General features: G+C 51.3%; 3 protein-coding genes across 10 annotated transcripts in view; 2 read left to right on the top strand and 1 right to left on the bottom strand.

Moving 5' to 3' along the window:
- Positions 1-1556: 1556 nt before the first annotated feature.
- LOC116433186 (lysosome-associated membrane glycoprotein 5) lies at positions 1557-6562 on the bottom strand. The gene is made up of 7 exons (XM_031990986.2): positions 6376-6562; positions 5563-5699; positions 4928-5128; positions 4724-4840; positions 4334-4421; positions 4106-4244; positions 1557-4020 (listed from the first exon to the last, which is right to left on the bottom strand). Exons 1-7 carry the CDS (start codon positions 6416-6418, stop codon positions 3810-3812), a joined length of 936 nt encoding a protein of 311 aa, XP_031846846.1. The 5' UTR covers positions 6419-6562; the 3' UTR covers positions 1557-3809.
- A 1455-nt stretch (positions 6563-8017) lies between these two features.
- Positions 8018-9989, top strand: LOC116433187 (macro domain-containing protein PG1779). The gene is made up of 6 exons (XM_031990987.2): positions 8018-8234; positions 8745-8871; positions 9017-9268; positions 9347-9463; positions 9520-9728; positions 9802-9989. Exons 1-6 carry the CDS (start codon positions 8220-8222, stop codon positions 9886-9888), a joined length of 807 nt encoding a protein of 268 aa, XP_031846847.1. The 5' UTR covers positions 8018-8219; the 3' UTR covers positions 9889-9989.
- A 5884-nt stretch (positions 9990-15873) lies between these two features.
- The window catches only part of LOC116433157 (serine/threonine-protein kinase MARK2), a 52929-nt gene continuing 49511 nt past the window's right edge, over positions 15874-19291 (top strand). For all 8 annotated transcript variants that reach the window (XM_076365000.1, XM_076364988.1, XM_076364993.1 and 5 more), the window contains exon 1: positions 15874-16017. The gene's annotated coding sequence lies outside the window, so the exon portion shown is untranslated. The remainder of the gene's footprint in view (positions 16018-19291) is intronic.

Consider the following 19291-nt stretch of genomic DNA (forward strand, 5'->3'; position numbering starts at 1 on the left):
TTCCGAAGCCTACGAGCCCGCTCGACCGCAGACGCTCGGGAATCAAGAGCTTGTCAAAATATCGCTGCGGTTCGTACCCGGGAAGGTGCAAAATCCAGGTAGTCGGGGCCATCTTTTGTCGGAACTAAATGGATTCCCGTGGCGAGACCGGCGGACTCGGCCGAAAAGGTGCGAAGCACGCTTTAAAGAGGGAACTCGAAGCCTGTCCGACCATTAAAAGCACATTTCGCGTCACGGAGCGCGCACGTCCCCGTGCCTATTCAACGCCACTTTCTCGATCGATTAAACGTTTTGGCCCGCGAGCCGGTGTTTCGGTCCTCGCGTCTTCGAGAACGGGCGCGAGAGCGTCATGCCCGGAGATTAGAGGCGGCAATTTGTTAGGCAAACCCTCGCGGCGATGTCACGCGCGACATAACTTATCGCCGGACAGCGATGCAAGCGATACAGAGAATAGTCGTATATAACGAAGGTTACGGTGTTACCGGTGGATGGTGGGGTGGCACGGTGTCCAGTGACTCCCATGTCGGCTTGTTATCCGGACCGCCCCATCGTTATCTGCAATTACCCGAAAACAGCCCCTAGTTTATAAATTATAGACCACCCCGTCTCCATCCCCATTCTCACCTCCATCTCCGATCCCATCCCCGACCCCATCCCCGTTCCCATTCTCCGCTCCCCCTTCCGTCGTTCCTCGTCCGCCCGTGCCTTCCACCTCTCGCCTCCAGCTTCCGCCGGGATTACATCTGTCATCAAACGCAGCCAATTACGTTCAATTATCTTGCTAACCACCCCTTCGCCGATGATGACCCGTATCTAGCGATGCCATCGTAGCCTCCGCCGCTTGCCCCCGTCGACGTTGACGTATGTAGTTGTTTGTCGCGGTCGTTGCGTCCACGAGGAGGCGACGGATTCGCGGAAAATGAAGGAAAACGGGGTATCGGTAATTACACGAGATCGGGTGGGAGAGACAGGAGGGGGATGCTTTTCCCGCGGTTCCGAGCGCATCGATTTTACGCTCGCGATTATAGACGGACACGGAAGCCAGCCTCGTAAGATCCGAGATTACGGCGCGTAATCCTCGGTTAGGAGCGATTTCCTCGACTGCTCGTACTACCCACAGTCGGAGGGTCGACGAGATGCACGTCGGGGACAATGCGATCGGCCTGTTCGTGCCATTGTCGCGGCGACGTTTCAATGGAAATTGCGACAATGAACTGTTGACAACTGTGCGTCGAGTTGCGTAAAGGGCGGAGGTTCCCTTTTAGTTAGGTTCCCTTCGATGGGTATAAGCCTGCTTGACTGTACTTTTCACGCCCTTTTTCCAGCGGCGCGGTGCCGCGCGGCGAGGCGCGGCGCGGCGCGGTGGTCGTCGAATTATTATGTCGCGTGACCACCCTTCTCTTATATCGCAAACACGCATCTGCTATCGTAAATATTAATGTCCGTGCCAATTTCAAAGGATCGTCGATGTCTCGGGGATTCGCGGCGCGATTGAAAGCGTCACGCCGACGCTGAAGAAGTTGGGGGGGGATGAACGGTTGCGGTGAAAAACAAACTTGTATAACAGCCTTTATTTGATCGATATGCTACAATCTTAATAGACTCTTATTACGTACCATCCTGTGGCCGTGTTCCGCAAATACGTGAGTAGTCCGCCTTCTGTTTCTCGCGTGACGCGACTCGACGCGTTAAAATAAGTATTACGATACTTAACATTGCAGAAATAGGACAAGCGATATGATTCGTAATTCGTCGCGTTCTCTCGTAACTCGACTCGATTGGACTGGTCGTGTTCCAACGGAACTGTCGGGGGCTTCGCACGGTTTCCTCGCCGGGCCACGCGGCTTTTCCTCCGCGCCGTTCCGGCAAGGAATCCTGCAACCTCTCGATCGACTACCTCCTAACCGTTGATAATATTTATGTATAATAAGATTGGCATTAGCACAAAAATACATCTTCGTAATTACATGTAGACCATCTCCGTGATAAGATCGGAGTACCTATTGTAAATAACTTTCTCGTAGCATAAAAATTTAAACGTAGAAATGTCTTGCAACCGATCGCGGAGACCCACGGTCCGTGGCGTGCACGCTCTCCCTTTCCCTCCCTTTCTCTCGTATTCTCTATATCGTTACATTTTTCTCTCTTTTTTCACACTTTTTCTCTATCTCTCGTCCGTCCGTTCTGGAATTCATCGAATCGCGCGAATAGGGAAAGACATTCCTCCGTTCTGCCAACGCAGATTCGCGAATCGACGATCCTAACAACGTTGACTTCGTCACAGAAATATGATACGCGATACTCATAATATACATATATATGTATATATACGTATATGTATGTAAGTATTTATATATTTACACACGAAGTTTCAACTTTAATATGCGCTTGGAAGACAGAGGTTCATATATCGATAATTGTATTAAATTTATACGTGTCGCAAACACACATACAGGTTCCTCGTAAGTATGCAATTGCTCCGTAACTATAGCTACGTTCAACGGGATTTTTTTGGAGAATCGTTCGATTTTCATATCTTCCCTCCGCTATTTCTTCCCGCTCTACGAAATCTTTTGCGTACGAAGAGTTTAAGGACCGAGAGGAACGCTTGTCTAAGCCGTTCGTGTTTTCTAAATCGACCCGATCGTCCCAGGAACGAGTTTATACGCTAGTACATCGGTAAAATGGTCTATTCATCGACTAACAATGAATGCACGTTCGTGATATGTTAAAGGATATTGAAAAATTCCGCGCGGTCGTCGAAGTTCGCTCGGCCCGAGGGCCGCCGAGGCCGCTCGAGTCGTTTTGCAGTCGAAAGGAAGCGGGATAACCAAGTGAAATCAATCTATTCGAGCAGACGACGACCGCGCGTTTAATTTCCCCCCGCGGTAGACACCTTCTCGTCGTAAACATGAACGAACGACTAATGGATCGCGAGCTTCGCCGATCGCTGCAACATATTTACACGATATATTACATCCACGATCTGAAGTTGAAAACGAAACGACTTATACTAGGAACCGTAGTACACGTAAACAGGAATTAGATGCAAGACCGCGAAGAACAATCGGCAAATTAGAAAATCATCGTTCCGACTGTCAACGTGCCCGTTGAAACGCAACGGTATTTACGGTGAGTTGGATCGCCAACGTGCGTTTAGCGAAAAATAGAATACGCTGAACGCGTGGAAAATGTGTAAGTAGAAGCAGTTATTCCGATGCAGTTCAGAACGGGGATCTTGTTTCGCGGCGCCGTAAAAATGGAAGCAGTTCGAGGGAAATCGCTACAAGTAAATAAACTTCGATGATAACAATAATGACGATGACGACAGTGATAATAAGAAAGATAAACGATAATGATAATAATAGTAAGAATAAGAATAGTAATAATAATACTAGTATTATGTACACGTCGACACTCGAAAAATCGCGGATCCGATCGTTACGGTCGCGTTCGGCAAGGAAACGGAATTCGCGACGTCGCGATAAAGATCGATCGACTAACCTCCAACTCGTTCCTCGAAAACTGTTAGCTGCCTGACAGGGCTTCGTTCTATCGGTGACTCGAGGACAACCGATTTCCCGCGTTCGCTTTAGATCGACGGGAATTATGCGAATCCGCCGGAGTCCGGCTCCGCGCGTTCGATAATCGAGATGATATATATTCGTGCGATGCGGACGATCCCGGCACCGATCGTTCCGGCGATAAAGAAAGAAAAAAACGAACGATCGGTTCCGTTATCCTCGGCGTTGATTTACATTCGCGCGGCTTGATCGTCGATCATCTTGTAAACCTCCTGGACACCTTCCTTACTCCATGGTGTCGTACTTGACCTTTTTGACTTTGAAGTAACGGAAAGCTGCGTAACCGGTGATGGTCAGCAGAACAGCGGCGGCCAACGTCGAGCCGACAGCGACTGGCGCGGTCTCGTCCCGGAATCCGCGCGCGCTCAGCGCCGTGCAGGAGAACTCGGCCGCGAACTCGTTGTTTTTGAATTTGAACGGTTGCAGCTTCATACCTCTGAAATGTCAGTCGCCGTTGAGAGCCGTTACCGCGTTTTCAACGCGATCGATCGTAGAACGCCGGAAATCTCGTCTCGGTATACCTGAGCAGCACGCTGGCGTGGTTCTTGCCGTCAGTCAGGGGTATTGCCGTCTCGTTATTGCACGCGTACGACTTCCCGATCGGCGTGGGGAACAACATGGGGCTGTGTTTCTGCGCGGTGCTCAACCGGATGGTCTTGCCTTGAAGAGGAACAGGAATTGAAATCAATCGAACGTCGCGGCGTAAGTGGAGCAACCGTTCTCGTCCGAGGAGGCTCGATGCAACTTACCCGGCTGATCGATGTGCTCGAAGTGTCGGTCGCTCGAATTATAGGTCAGCTCAATTTTCTCGACGTACCACCGTTCTCCGCCCGGCGTCTAAAACATTCATAATTCACCCTTCGATCGACGTATCGTAATCGTGACACCGTTAGAGAACACCGAGCGCAGCAGAATCGTCGTTGAAACGCTCGCCGCGCGAAAGCCGCGATGGAACTGGAAAGATAGGGGATCGGGGGGAAGGAGCGGGAGGGTGAGGTGTCGTTTTTCATTGGAAACAATTGGACCGTTTCGCTTGCAGCTCGAACGCGGCGGAGCAGCCCCCGCGACCTCGAGGCTGCGCCGGCGAAGACGGCTAGTATCGATGTTCCCGCCAGTAAAACGCAGCTAGAAACGATTACCTTTGCGAAGCTCCACGAAAGCAGGAACGCGTTCCACTTCAAAGACATCGTAACCGTGTTCTCGTCGTTGCAGTTCCCGGTCACCGTGGCATCGTTCGGTACATAAATGTTCGCTTCCTGCGGGAACGTATTGCGTTCGCGTTAATTTCGCAGGAGCACGCGCCCCTTCGCCGTTCGTGTTTCACGGTCGATACCGTGACATACCTGATCCTCTCCCAGCTTTGTGCGATATTTCACCGTGATCAAAGCGTCCACTTGTAGAAGAATGCAAGCTTGCCCGTTGCTGCCGTCTAAACGGTACAGAGGCTGGTCCGTGGAAAATGATTTGTGCGTTGTCGTTGACTCCAACAGCATCGTCGTCGTGGTTCTCTCAGAGTTCAGAATTTCGTTCCCGCTGAAATCTCCCTTAAAAAAGGAAACCGTTTATCTTGCTCGTAGAGCTGCTTATCGGAATGTTCGGAGAAGAATTATATAGCACGCTTTTAGCTATAGGAAAGCGCTGTTCGATTCTACAAGAGAACGATCTAAAAGCAACAGGCAACCTTTACTGGAAACGTCAGATCTATACGTGCTGTCAACCTCCACGTCAAGTTAAAAAAAGCACGTCCGCGAGTCCGATTAAAGCGACTATTCCGCGTGCACGCTGCATCGTGATCATTACAACTTCCAACGCGTGTATCGATCGCGAGAGGTTCACCGACGAGCTCCAGCCGTGGACTTCCGCGACGATTAAATATTTATCAGCCTCGATCCGTAATTTCCATTTGAACCGTCTATAAACGCCGCCCGCCGCGCGGTTATTTTTTCCGTGTTTATATTTAAAGGAAGAGTATTCTTACCACAGGCTGCTTCGACTTGGAAACAGGTAGGTCGATTCGCACTTTCGGCGTCCTGCGTGTCGTGTACAGTTGCTCGTCTAACTTTTGCGGCAACGACGAAGTGCTGGGGACGCTGATCGCTGTGCTCGAGACACACCCTGTGGAAAGGTCATTCGTTAGACGATAGGGTACACTGTTTCCGGTGCACGCGACGCTTTTCCGGCGCGATGCGTGCATTCGGCGACGGTTATTTTCGCGAGCTCTTTCTTCACGTTCCTTGAACCGGAAGCATTCGCGAGGTGGTTCACTCTTTCGACGGGATTTCGGGGGTGGACGGTCGGCCTAGCCCGAGGAATATCGGGAGAACGGCGTTCGTTATCTTTCTCCAAGTCCAAACACACATCACGCGATCGCCCAGTCACGCGACAGTATTTTCTTTGAACTGGCGATACGGATTAATTAACCAAATGTAATTCTCACACGCCATCCGTGAGATTAAAAACGGGAAATTGAAACCGTGCACGGTGTCGCTCGGCGACGACGAAAGTCGCGGTCGTTACAATTGACGAGTATACAAGTATATTATCAAGTCGAAGTCTCCAATTATCGAAATCTCCAAATATAGAAATTTATTCAGTGCCGTCGAGGAAAGTGATCTCGACTTGTTCAGCAAGTGTGACCGTTACTTCGATTACAAGGCGACAATGGAACAGCGATTATCACGCGTTTTCGATTCGTACGTTGCGTCACAATGGAACCGCAGGACTTCAGTGACGGACTAATAAAAAACGCGTTCTCGGAAGTCGCGAAAGGACAAGCCGTCGAAGTACTCACATAATACAAGGATGGCCTTGCTATAATCCATACGACGCGTCATCGTTTCCTCCTCCTGCTGTGTCTCGCGACTCGCTGCTAAAAATCACGAAAGTCTACGGAGAATTAAAAAATATGTCTCGTTGCGGCAGCTGCACGCAACACTGTTTTATCTAGACGACGTTCGCGAAACTTGTGAAGCGAGCGAGGAAGCTCGGGCGCAGGTGGATCGATAGTGGAAGCTTTCAGCATGCGCTGCGATGCCTTCCTATGTCTGTGTACACGCGTACAGAGAAAATCACTGGAAAGCTCGTTCGGTCGTTCGGCGCTTCCCTTCGGTGTAGCGTCGGCGTCGGTGACGTCGACTATCGGCGTCGGCGTCGGCGTCGGCGTCTTGCTCGGTATCGGCGTTGGCGTTGGCGTTGCCATTACTTTTCATTCACCTCGTATGCCCCCTAACTCCGCTGCAAGTATTTCAGATCCAACCTAGCCAACGATTTCCCCACCCAAATCGGACCCATAGCTTACGACGATTGAATCGGCGGTATCGTTTACTAATATTGACACGTTTCGTTCAATAATTTATCGTTATGTATTCTCCTAAATTCGGGAATAATCAGTTTCTCGTTAAGTATGTTCATCCATGTGATGCAAAACTAAGTCTTGAACTTGAATGAACAGTTCTGCGATCGGGGACGGTTGCGTAGCGAGATCACCTCCCTCGGAAGGAAGTAGATGAAGGGCACCGAGAATTGTGTCCGAGGACAGATTTGGCGCACTAAAGCATCGCGTGGGCGATACGTTACATGGGTAAAGTTCAAATAGTCATTATTAGAATTGGTCGGTGAAGTTGGACGAAGTGAAGGGCGGGGCGAAGATGTAACGAAGTGAATCGCTGGTGAAGTTGATGGTCTCATTTCACAGTTTATTTGATTCCACTCCTTATTACGCCTACGACAAATAAAAATGTATCTTTACTAAAGGAACAAACATTTGAAGAATAGCAAAGTAACGACAAAGTTAACGTGTAATATTGCACGAAAGATGTAAGAGCATAAAATAATAGATAAAATAATGAAAAGAAAATAATTAGTACATGAACAAGGTACTCTATGCTTTCGTATAACATTTTATCTGGTACGGTTACAAAAAGAAAACCATAATGTGAATATAAGAACAACAAGAAATAAGCTTTTATCCGATGAAACTTTTTCTTTGCTCTCCTTCAGCATGGTCCTTGATCCAGTAAGAAAACAGATTACGTAAATTTCAAAAGCTACTACACGTTTCAGGTAGATGGCGTATAGTGATCGAATACTAATACACGATTCTGAATTACCGACAATGTCTTCTCGGTGCACTAGTGGACTCTACCTCAATGTAGAGTGCACAAGGGTATTTTCACGCAAACTTAATGTATGTACAGATATTGTAGCTTATGAGAAACAGTCTCAGGCTTCGTTGGCTCAGAACTCTCGTACCATTTCGGTGTCGTGCTCGACGTTACCGATAATACAAGATTTTAGTCTCATTACTTATATATCTTATTTTCGCTACGAGTGTATTATATGGTAATAATCGAAACGGTATGGGGGCCCTGAGGCTCTCAGCTTATGGACTCTCGAAGCTATAGACAAAAATTCCCATTATATGTAACGTGTATTATTAAGCCACCAATAGATAGCGCGTTTGTGCCGGTCGAGACCGTAACCTATGTAAACAGAAATAAAACAACGGATTTTAAAGTTTTACCACAAATAAGTGTAAAACTGTAACAGGAACGTAAAAACTGTAACGTCGACTCAGTTTTCTAGTGACGAAAGGAATTCATATAAATTCATAACGTCACTTCTAAGTGGAAGGCTATGTTGGCTCTCAGAGTAAGCGACCAGAAGATAATTAAAATCGAGCGAATTGGCTAGTGAGACAAGAATTTTTATTGGATATCGTGTACCCCTATTTTTTAAGATACCTCGATCAAACTGTGTAAAATTCTTACTTTTAACGTGCGACCATTTTTTGAAAGATACTGCTGTTTATTTCAGTCCTACATACAGTTGTCCAAAGTAATGGTGATTCGTACAATAATCTTTGTACACTTGCAAACTATTTATGTAAAATGACTTCTGACTTGCGATTATTCAGTTTAGTTGTTCAAAACCTCCCATATCATTAGTATAATTTTGGAAATTGTTGGTAGTTTCATATGATAATATCTTGATAGACGAGCAGAAACGGAATTTTTGCCATACTGAAATTAAAGTGTGCACCACCTAGTGCGAAATTGGCGAATTAAGATTGCCCTAAGAGACCTCTTAAAAGATGTTTTCGTATTACAATTGTGTTAACAGTTCCGTTTGAGTGAACCTAGATTTGTTTGTAATTTGTAGGCAACGGTTGCCGATCGAATTCCGGTTTCTGTTGTACTGACACCGATCGTTCAAAGTTCGTTATTGGGAAGGAACATTACCAGTAGCTCCAATTCCAAGGCGAAGATGTCATTTGAAATTGAAAAACGTAAGGCACACGATTATTTTCATAGCATTTTGGTGGTTATGTATACGCCGATTGTTTCGATCTAACAACGCATAATGTTATCAAGACCGAATGTTGCGTAGAAAATAACACGGAATATTTATCATCACTATATTCTTTTGAATAGAGAAATTCTTGACCATGCCATCTCAAGAGAAAAGGAAATTGTACAAAGGAAACGTTACCACGTTGGATCAGATTCCGACCTTGCACGATTATTTAAATGAGAACAAAGCGAAACTCACTGACAAGACAAACAAGGTGAAAAAAATCGATGAACTAGCCAAAAAAGTATCCATATGGAGTGGTGACATTACTTCCCTAGAGATAGATGCTATCGTGAATGCAGCAAATTCGAGTCTTCTTGGTGGTGGTGGGGGTATGCTGATTTATTTATTAGAAACAGTCGCGACAATAGCGTTAATTTGATGAATTAACTGTATACAATATTCTCCAGTCGATGGAGCTATCCACAGGGCAGCTGGAGCAAATTTAAAACGGGAGTGTGCTACTTTAGGAGGCTGTAGAGTTGGAGAAGCTAAGATAACTGGGGGCTACATGTTGCCTGCTAAATGTTAGTACGCACAACAAGATATAACAAGCAGCTCTTTCATAGACGTAATCTTTTAGACGTCATTCATACCGTTGGTCCGCAAGGATCAGGTGAAGAAAAGTTGAGGGAATGTTATCAAAATAGTCTTGCCATAGCCAAAGAAAATGGACTACGTACAATAGCTTTCCCTTGCATATCAACAGGAATATACGGGTACCCTCAAGGACCAGCTGCAAAAACTGCTATGACCACAGTTAAAGACTTTCTGGTTAAAAACAACGAAGCGGTAAGATTCTATTCATGTAAAATTAGCTTCAACGAAACCTGCTAGAATATAGAAAAATATTTTCTACTTGCAGATGGACAGAGTCATCTTTTGTACGTTCCTGAAAACCGACAAAGATCTGTACGAAGACTTGTCGTCGATGTATTTAACTACTGAATAAATATGTAATGGAAGAGGTTTCTCACGATTATGCAAATGGAATGTAGAGTGAATACTAAAAAATTGTATGAGAGCGTGTGTGAAATAATATTCTTGAAACTATCAACGTAGATATTATTTTCCCAACATTATCCTTTTTAAAATATATCGGGAACCATGGGACGACTAGCATGGGTATTATACGATATCGGCGCGTATCGAAAATTCAAAAATTCCCGGGTAAACACGTTGCTCATAGTCGGGTAACCAGCGATTGGCGCGACGGCAGCGCTAGAACTTGACGATTCGTCCGCATCGTGCTTCGGCTCGACGACGGCGCGTCGCCATCTTGAAAAATCGAAGTGTGGTAATGTCTGTATGTGGTAATAGGTGGGGGACAGTCGTTAATGTGGTGCGTCTCGTACGGAAAATCTGTCACAAATGGGTAAATATCTTTTGCATTGAAGTCGCTCGTTTCGAGGGTCAGCCGGTTTCGTGGTTATCGCGTTGTTCGGAACGGGAGAACGCTGGTAAAAGAAGCACACCCATAGCTGGGTATTGGTACTCTCGCCGATCTGTCGTGGCGAAGGTGCGCTCTCTCGAGCGAGATCGCGGCTAGTGAACAGTGCGTGCGTCCGAATGAGAGTACAGTGCCGATTCCGTGGCCATTTCGGATGATTTCTACGGTGGTCGTCGGTGGCCGTGATTTCGAATTAACCTTTTAACTGCGTGTATCTCAACGTTGTTGCATCTTTGAACGTCGCGAGAGCGAAGTGTGTGCGTGCCTGCCTGCCTGACTGCCTGCTTGCCTGCCTGTCTGCCCGTCTGCCTGCCTGCCTGCCTGCCTGTCTGTCTGCCTGCCTGCCTGTCTGCCTGCCTACCTACTTGCCTGCCTGCCTGCTTGCCTGCGTGCGTGAGTGCGTGTGCGCGCTCTCTTGGCATGAAAATTCACGGATACCTCGCCCCGTGAACGTAACGATCGAAAAAGAAACGAGATAATCGCGCGATATCGTTGCCGAAACGGGACGTAAGTCGCGTATCCGCTCGGTGAATCTCTTTCTCTCAGTCGCTCAAACAAGCGGACGTACGGACCGAGTCCCGTAATCCTGAATGGCCGCCGCCACCGCTTTCTAGGTTACTGACGGACATCCAGAGAGAGACCGACGGAGAACATTGAAGAAGAAGAGAGAGAGTAGTCGGTAGAACCCCGAACGATAGAGAGAAACGGTGGCAGAGTGTCGGATAGAAGAAGAGGGGGAGTGAGAGGGCGAGAAAGAGAAAGAAAAAGAGAGAGCGAGCGACTGCGACTTTGTGCGGTGGAAAGAGACGCGACGGGTGTGCAAAAGAGGAAGATAGGTACGGAGCGAGCAACCGCGAGCTCGCGCGCTCGCGACTCCATACACGACCGAGTACCGATGTGCGACCACCGAGATACGCGATCACCATCTCCCGGGTGTATTTCTCGCGTTCGTCGCCGATCTCAGATCGGGGACTCGCTGCATGTGGCGGACGAGGCTTAAAATCGTTGCTGTCGCTGCTGATCCTGCTGCCGTCACCACCACCACCACCGTCGCCGCCACCGCCGCCGCCGCCGCTGCCGCCGCTGCCGTTACCACCTCCGTCACACGTCGACATCGAAATCGACATCAAAATCGAAATCGACATCGACATCGGGGCCGAGACTTTACCTCGAAAGATAAACGAACTCGCACTCGTGTCGCCGCTCTCGCACTTGCGTACGCGTGTATGCATCATCCCCTCGACGCAAACGTATTTTAACGAACAGAGAGTGATATATTCCCAAGCTCGTCGCCGCGTACTACCTACCAACTGGTAGTAAGTGGGTGTGGGTTTCGTTCGTATGGCTGTGTGTGCGTGCGCGCGTGTGCTCGCGTGTACGTACCCCGTGTACCTGCGTTCGCGTGCGTCTCTGCCTATGTATGACTGTCGCTTATGTGCACGATCGTGTTAGCCGTGGTAAGTATCTAAAAGAAATTGGATTTTCGCTGGGGGTGCTGACGGGAGGGGGGGAAGGAGTGCCAGTGAAAAACTTGCTCGCGAGAAACCACCTCGCTTTTCTCCATTCTCTCTCTCTCTTTCTCTTTCTCTCTCTCTCTTTACATCTCTATCTCTCTCTCTATTTTCTCTTTGCGCACACAGACATCGACACACACATTCAATTTGGCTCCCGAAAGGCTTCCCCCTCCCCTCCTGCTGTTCAGCGGCGGCTTCACCTTTTATTTTCGCCCTCGAAGCCGCCGTACACCGTAACTCTTCGCATTTTCGTTCCCAGTCCGCCGCTATCGCGTATCGAATGGAATTTCTCGTTGACGCCACCCGTGTTTCACCCGTTCGGAACCATTATCATCCGTTAATCCGTTCCGCTATACATCTCACGCCGTCTACACATCGAACGGAGTTACTCGGTTCGCGCGTCCGCGGCGAACCACCTAGGGAAAGAGCTGAACGTGGCCAGCTAGCGGGTCGGTCGGTATTCCTCGGTGTAGAATATAGAATGATCATTCGTGCGGACGGTACTCGACCGTTTGACAACTACGAACGCCTTCTTCGGACCGCCCACTTCCTCGTGTCCGCCGAGCAACGCAACCTGCGACTTCTCGAAGCCGGTCGAAATACTCGGTTTCTTTTTTTTTCTGTGCTTTTGCTTTTCTATTCCTTTTTATTTAGCCAGCCAGTCTTCCGTCCCTTTGTCTCCTTCGCCAAGAGTCACCCACGCTACTCTACCGTGTTCTCCCCTCGCGCGTAACCTTTTGTGAATCCGCCTCGCTCGAAACGCGTCGTCCCCCCTTCTCGCGTACGCTAACGCGATGCACCCTATCGCGACTATTGCCGACGAGAGAAACTCGCCGCGAATTCGCGCGATTCCGTGTTATCTATACTTCGGAAATCCTTTTGATAGTAATGATTCGTAGCCTCGACGCACCGGAATGATCGCGGTACGAGAAGCAGCGGGAATTTCGAGCGGAAAGGCTTCGAAAACGCTGAGGAAACGTTTTTCTGCATTCGCGAACGCGTCACCGATCTGTCGGAGCCGCCGTGGATACGCTCGCGTTGCTCGAGGACGCGTCGCTGCTCGAAAGACGGAGTGCTCGGTGCTCGAGACGCGTGGTTCGATTCCACGACGCCGCGGATCAGGATTATCGGATTTTCCGGCTGCCACGGCGCGCCGACATTCGCGAATCGATGCGACGCGTCCAGTCGTCTGTCGGGTTTAGTCGAGTTTGGGTCGGGACGGGACACACGGATACGCACGACGCCGATGGTCCCTTTCTCCCGCGACCGAAAGCGGTTGCGCTCGATACCTCGACCAGACAAAATAATCTCTTTTACCGAGAGTTCATCGGTACCCGTCAGCCAACGATTTATTCTTGGATTACGTTATGGAAGCCCGGTCCGCGAGTTTATGTAATAGCGTTCGCACACGGCCAGCGTGCTACCACCGGCAAACCGAAACACGACAGAACGAACCGGAACAAGGCAGAGAGAGGAGAGGCGAATCCAACGATCCCTCGGCGATCCATTATCACCCGTGTCCCCCAAGCCAGAACCGATCTCGACGCCTACCGACGAACGCGAGAGAGGAGGCAGACACGAAACGTTGATCGACGATGGCCAGAGGAAATTCGGGACTTCGAGGTGGCACGGCCACCTCCCCCCCAGCTGCGCGCGTGTACCGCTGACCCAGTTCATAGGGATGGTCTAGGACCTAATTTCTCGCGACTCCGACTAGCCCAGTTTCGACTCGCGGCGTCCGCCACGTCGGGCACGCTCCTCGCACCTGGGTTTTTTCGCGAGCGCGGCTCGCTTCCGCGATCTCCGCACCCGCGGCCAGCCACAGGTGGCTCGAACTTTAAAAGACAACGAGACGACGAGAGGCGACGCGCGCGCCTACGCCCCCGATTAGTTCGCGGGCAAACTTTTCCCCGTGCCGCGGAGGCCGACGCGCCCCAGCGATTCTTACGCTCGCGCTGGCTGCTATAATTAGTCGGCGATGTCCCGCAGGTGCCCATCCAATAAAAGCGTATTCGAAACACCTGTTCCCCCGATGCGGGGAATCGGTCACGGCAATCGGCCCCGACGCCAGCGCCCGCCGATCGTACGAATCGCTGGCACCGTGTCGCGAAACGATCGGCATATGGGTGCCGGCGTTCCCGATCGGCTCGGGAAACCATCGATCTTGTCGGCCGCGTTTTTTTCACGCGAGTTTGGTAACAGCTCCAGCCCACGTTCACCTTTCCCTCCATCTTCGAGGAGCGAATTCGACGGAGGACCCGTTTCTCAACGCTTGCGGACCGAGTTTCTCCTTGTTATGTATGACTTTAATACCGTACACATCCGACCCGTTTGCGGCTTTTGTGTTGCACGCGGCGGTCGACCAAAGGCGGAAGTGTGTCGGTCCTCTCACTCTTCGCGTGTCGCGCCTTCGCCGGCGGGGTGTGCTGCACGGCGGCGGCGGCGACGGCGGCGGGGACTCCTAAGAAAATTACGCGCAACGGCGTGGTCGCGATTCGAAAATATCTCGTTCCAAAGAAGCAGCATCCTTTCCCGTTCACGGACCATGAAATCGCTGTTATCGGCAAGGCGGCGGTTATCCTCGGTACATTGATCGTTAAACGTTATAGGTTTCCGAAGCGCGCGAGCTACCTGGTCCCGCTATTACGCTCGAGGCCCGTGGAAACTGCTAAGTTTCCCAGTTTCGCCCATCCTTCCCGATGCTGTCGGCGATTGACACGCCGGCAGAACCGATAATGGCCGTGCATCGGAACGGTTTTCGATTAACCCCGAAAATTCGAGGGGATTTTCTTCTCACGCCGACTCGCCTTGTCCATGAGGCGGCCGGAGATAATGCTCGCCGGGATTAATAATCTCTCAATGCCGAGGAACAACTTTCGCCAACCTTGTTCCGTTCGGTCCAGCTGAGGTGGAAACGCGCGACTCGTTCGGTCAGCTCGACGAGATCGATCGATCGCGCAGTTTCGTTTTCCGCGATTTCGTTCGTACGGCTTCCAGTTCGGTGCGATCGTCTGAACGCCGGCACCGGGGGCAACGAACGTTCGCCGTTTTCACAATCGGAATGGAAGAAAGCGTCGCTTTTCCGACAGATTCGAGGGATCTAACGCGCGAGCACGCCTCGATAGGAAGAGCGACGCTAATCGTAAGTAGGGAGAGAATCGCGATAGCGGTCGGACGAACGAGAGTCGAAGTTGCCCCGGCGATACGTTCGGAGGAATGGCGGGCTACAAGGTATGATTCACTCTCGCCTACCTGTGTAAGTTCGGCCGGCCCATTTCGACGGCCGAGCTAATGCAACGCTGGGTCCGTGTCCTCGTTCGCGACTGATCGTAAAATATTGTTTCGCGTCGCGCCTCGGGACCGACGTGTTTCGTGCGTGACGGTGCTCCATTGTAATCGTTCTCGAGCCGATTCGGAATGAAACCGGTGATCGGTGACCGCCGTGGCAGTCGACGCGTTAAACGGTGCCTCCGTCGTTCGTCGACGGGAAGTCTTGGATCGATCGTCGGTGCCCCGTTCGCGGGCCGAGCGGAACGTGAGCGCGCGGTAGAGATACGCCGCTCGATCGAGAAGCGGGGACGGCACTGTTCTAATTGAACGCACGGTTCACCGCGCATACCAATTAATAAAGAGCGGCCCGGCGATCGCGGATGGACCGGATGCACCGTTATCAAGCACCGCGTTCGATAAGCGGGACTTTGTTTTTCACTGGAGTACGGCAAACGAAAAAGAAGACGCGAGCGAGTCGGCTGCTGCAGCTCGAGAAGCGTTCGAACCTTTCGAACGGAGCCGACCGGTCCAGCCTGCGCACGCGATAGGGCGCTAGGAAATGAATCGAATATCGGTGCTCGTTCCTCGGCGCGACTGCAACCACGAGCGAACCTATAATAATACCGTTTCCACCGGAAGGTACATCTTTCGGTCACCGCATCGCCTCGCCGCTCGATCGTTCACGTGTACACGTTCTGTTTCAGGCGTAGGGGAAGAGGTTACACCGTTAAAGCGTCGGAGGGTTTGAGGCAGTGAAACTGGCTGGCCTACAATGTCCGCTAGTATGCGGAGCACTCTGCAAACGGTTCCAGAATCAGTGCCGGCCGACCACGTCACAAACTCCAAAGTAAGTTTCAACGTTTGGCGAAAGTCCGCTTACAGTAATGTCCGTTTTACTCGTTGTTTTGTATTCAGGGACGAAACGGTGACAGAGAGTTCGCGCGATAAATTTGCCCCGCGTTGTTCCCCTGTTAACTTGTTTCCGTTTTCTTCCCCGACTACCATCCGCGTACAGTTATTTTCCGCGGATTAACGCCCGGTAACGTCGCTCCGGAGGCGAACCGTTTCTCGACCTTTCAACGTTCATCTCGCCCGCCCTGCAAATATGCCACGGGTGAAACGAGAATTTCACGAGCGACCCTATGATCGATCGCATCGCGTTTGCTCGCGCCGCGGACGACGGCTCCGTTACGCGCGAAGACGTCGCGACATTCGCGCACGTTCCTCCTTTAAACAAACCCGCGATTCGACCGTTGAAAGTCGAATCGCGTTCCATCGGAAGCTCGTCACCGTTTCGTCGATCGATAATGTGCCTTGTCACGCGAAACGCGTTAAGGGTACGCGGTTGAACGATTACGCTCGGAGCACGGATCGCGGGCTGCGGTAACCGGCGGCATCGGCGCTCCGACGCCGGCGAGCGCGGATGGAAATGAACAAGTAGAGAGGACGGTACCGTTTCCCGGCCGATTACCGCAAACTCGTCCGGCCGAGCTAATCGTGATTGTAATCGTGCTCGTGACCGCGCATAAACATGTTTTTTTTTTGGAAGTGGTGTTACTTTGCGACGATCGCGTCGTTTCGTGCTGTTTCGTGACGTCTTTTGGTTAACGGATCGGGGTGCTCGGCTGTTGCACTGTACTAACGCTTGCCCGAGGAGGAGAAGGAAACGATCGAGACGATGGCGCGCGACGGTACGCGACGACACGCGGCATCCTTCCAGCGAGCTGTGCCGGCGCGAACTTCGTTTCACGAGTCGGAAACGAGTCGCGCCCGGCCGCGGGACGGTGACCACTCGGTTGAACAGGTTTTCACGATTGCTCGCTTTCGAATTTTCTCCCGGCGAAGGCCGCGGGAACACGCGTTTTCGCGTTCATCCGCTCCCGCCGCGTCCAACGCCTCCGAGGAGGATCGCCGCGCGAACGTTTCGCTCCATCGGCGTCCTTTGCGCGCGCGAGTATGCCGACCGTCGCCGATGGAAAGTGTCCGATGCGTCGCGATGCTCGATTCGATCCTACCGGTAGACCTTGAATAGGGCTCACCGGCCGAATATGGTTTCGGTGGTACGGTCGGTGACATCGAATCGGCGTTGACGGGTCTCCCGCCATCGATGTCGCCATCGCGTTACCGGTTAGGAAATCCGCTTCGACGGCGCGATCAACGGAAGCTGACCGGCGAGGCGAGCGAGCGCGAAAGTTCAATGGCTGTCGCGATTCGCCGAGCAGATCGTTAGGAATAACGAGCCGATTCGAAACCGCCGCGGATATGCGGACGTTGCGCGTTGACCCTGACCCGAACGACGGTTCGCGTTACCAAAGGACGACATCGATCCAGCGTTAATTGCCGTCATCGACGTAACGCCTCGGCGGAGAAACTCGCGTTACCTCGCGACCAGACGGCAGTCTCCAATCGCGACGATGCAACCGTCAGAACGACGTGCATGGCCGCCGGTCGTTTACCAACGATACCCTCGCATTTGTATCGCTCCCGAGCGCATTCCCCACTCCCGAGTGAATCCCTCTTTCCCTGGCCGACGACGATTCTCCTCGACGATTCTCTTGAACAGGGCGACACGCGACGCGCTCGATCGTTACCGTTCGCAATTGTTGAGCCTGACTTTAGTCGACGACGAACCGGCCGTTCGTACGCCGCTGCAGCGTCCCACCGACTCATCGGTTGCGTCTACAGTTTGGGAGATGATTCGATGTTCGTCGGAACGACACAGGGGCGAGAGGTGTCCCTCCAGTTTCGTAGTGTGCACTGGTTACGTGTAACTAATCGAACAGGAAACTACCGAAAATATCGGGAAACATGAAATAGAACCAACAGCGTGCTGAGTGAGGAAGAACGGAAACTGATCAATCGGCCGAATTCCTGAGCCTAGCCATCAAGATCCAGCGGTACCGAAATCATACATACTGGATAAGGTTCCCAGCTCGATTCGAGTAATTCGGAAACTTGGATCGATCGGCAGCGTCCGACGCGGCGCCGTTCAAACGCGATTGGGTCGATATCAACGGATTATCGGTTCGCCGGCGTTCGCGCGTATCAGCTGACACCTAAGTTTAGCCATTCCATTTTCTTCGGAGTCGTATATACAGAAAATTATTCGTCGAGCGTGAATTTAGTCCACGGCATTCCGCCAATTCGCCGGACCCTGACGCATTTGTCGTTCGTCGCTCGTCGCTCGAGCATTTACCAACTGGCCACGGTCGTTTCGCCGTTTCACCTGACTCGAAATTATGCTCGCCCCGAGAACGATCCATTCCGCGTTCGAAGGGTCTTCTCGAATTACGAGAATCGGGTCGCGCCGTCGCCGCCGCCGCGACCGGCGGGACCGGCGGATCGAAATTCGATCGAGGGAAACGCTCGATCCTCGGAAACTCGTTTGCGGGGGTGTAGCGACGCTGGCCTGTCTCGCCGATAAAAGCCGCGCCGCGCGCCACGCCGGTCCGCCGAACGTTTCCGCGTATGCGGTAATCGTCGCGGTGCACCGATAGAGTTTTAAGTCGGTTCGCGACGTTTGCCAAGGTAACGCCAGATGGCGATCGCAGTCTTTTCGTTCGGATCAGCGCGACGCGAGAGCAGAGACAAAACCGATCGACGGGGACGGGCGCGTTCTATTGGCCGCGCGCGGCGTCGCGTATCTCCATCGATTAAACCTTCGAACCGGCTATAATTCCATCTCAGCGGCGCGAAAGCGAAAGGAACTTTGTTCGACTTTCCGAAGTTCAGCTCGAACCTCTTCGTGTCGCAGGCGAGAGAGCCTTGTGCCGCCGCTATTAATCAAGGGAACATTATTTTCTTGGAGAACCGTTCGCGGCTTCTGACGTAATCTCGACGCTTCCACCCATCTTCGCCGAGATTGGAGTTGAAGTTATAACTAGTGCCTCCTGTTAGGGGATCCTCAGGGTCGCCTTTGGCTCCGTTGTTCGAGTATTCGATGAATTTCCTTTCGAAAATCTCGTTTCGCGAGGGGCCGCGGGCAGAAGTCCTAGGCGAAGTCCCATTCCGTCGGCCGAAGGAATCGGAGTCCGTCCGATTCGTCGAGAAATTTGTCTGTCGGGGAGTTCTCGGCTAAAAGGATTACGAGAGACCGCCTCATCAGGTGGGACTCGCACGTA

The sequence above is a fragment of the Nomia melanderi genome, chromosome 2, assembly GCF_051020985.1.
Source record: "Nomia melanderi isolate GNS246 chromosome 2, iyNomMela1, whole genome shotgun sequence".
Classification (NCBI taxonomy): domain Eukaryota; kingdom Metazoa; phylum Arthropoda; class Insecta; order Hymenoptera; family Halictidae; genus Nomia; species Nomia melanderi.

Bases quoted from the DNA above. Each gene is read 5' to 3' on its own strand.
- LOC116433186 (XM_031990986.2), bottom strand. From the start codon at position 6,418: ATGACGCGTCGTATGGATTATAGCAAGGCCATCCTTGTATTAT. The intron at 4,841-4,927 runs GTATGTCACGGT...ACGTTCCCGCAG, and splicing joins CAAAGCTGGGAGAGGATCAG to GAAGCGAACATTTATGTACC. The intron at 4,422-4,723 runs GTAATCGTTTCT...TGAATGTTTTAG, and splicing joins TTTCGTGGAGCTTCGCAAAG to ACGCCGGGCGGAGAACGGTG.
- LOC116433187 (XM_031990987.2), top strand. The intron at 8,872-9,016 runs GTAAGGCACACG...TCTTTTGAATAG, and splicing joins GTCATTTGAAATTGAAAAAC to AGAAATTCTTGACCATGCCA. The intron at 9,464-9,519 runs GTTAGTACGCAC...GTAATCTTTTAG, and splicing joins CTACATGTTGCCTGCTAAAT to ACGTCATTCATACCGTTGGT.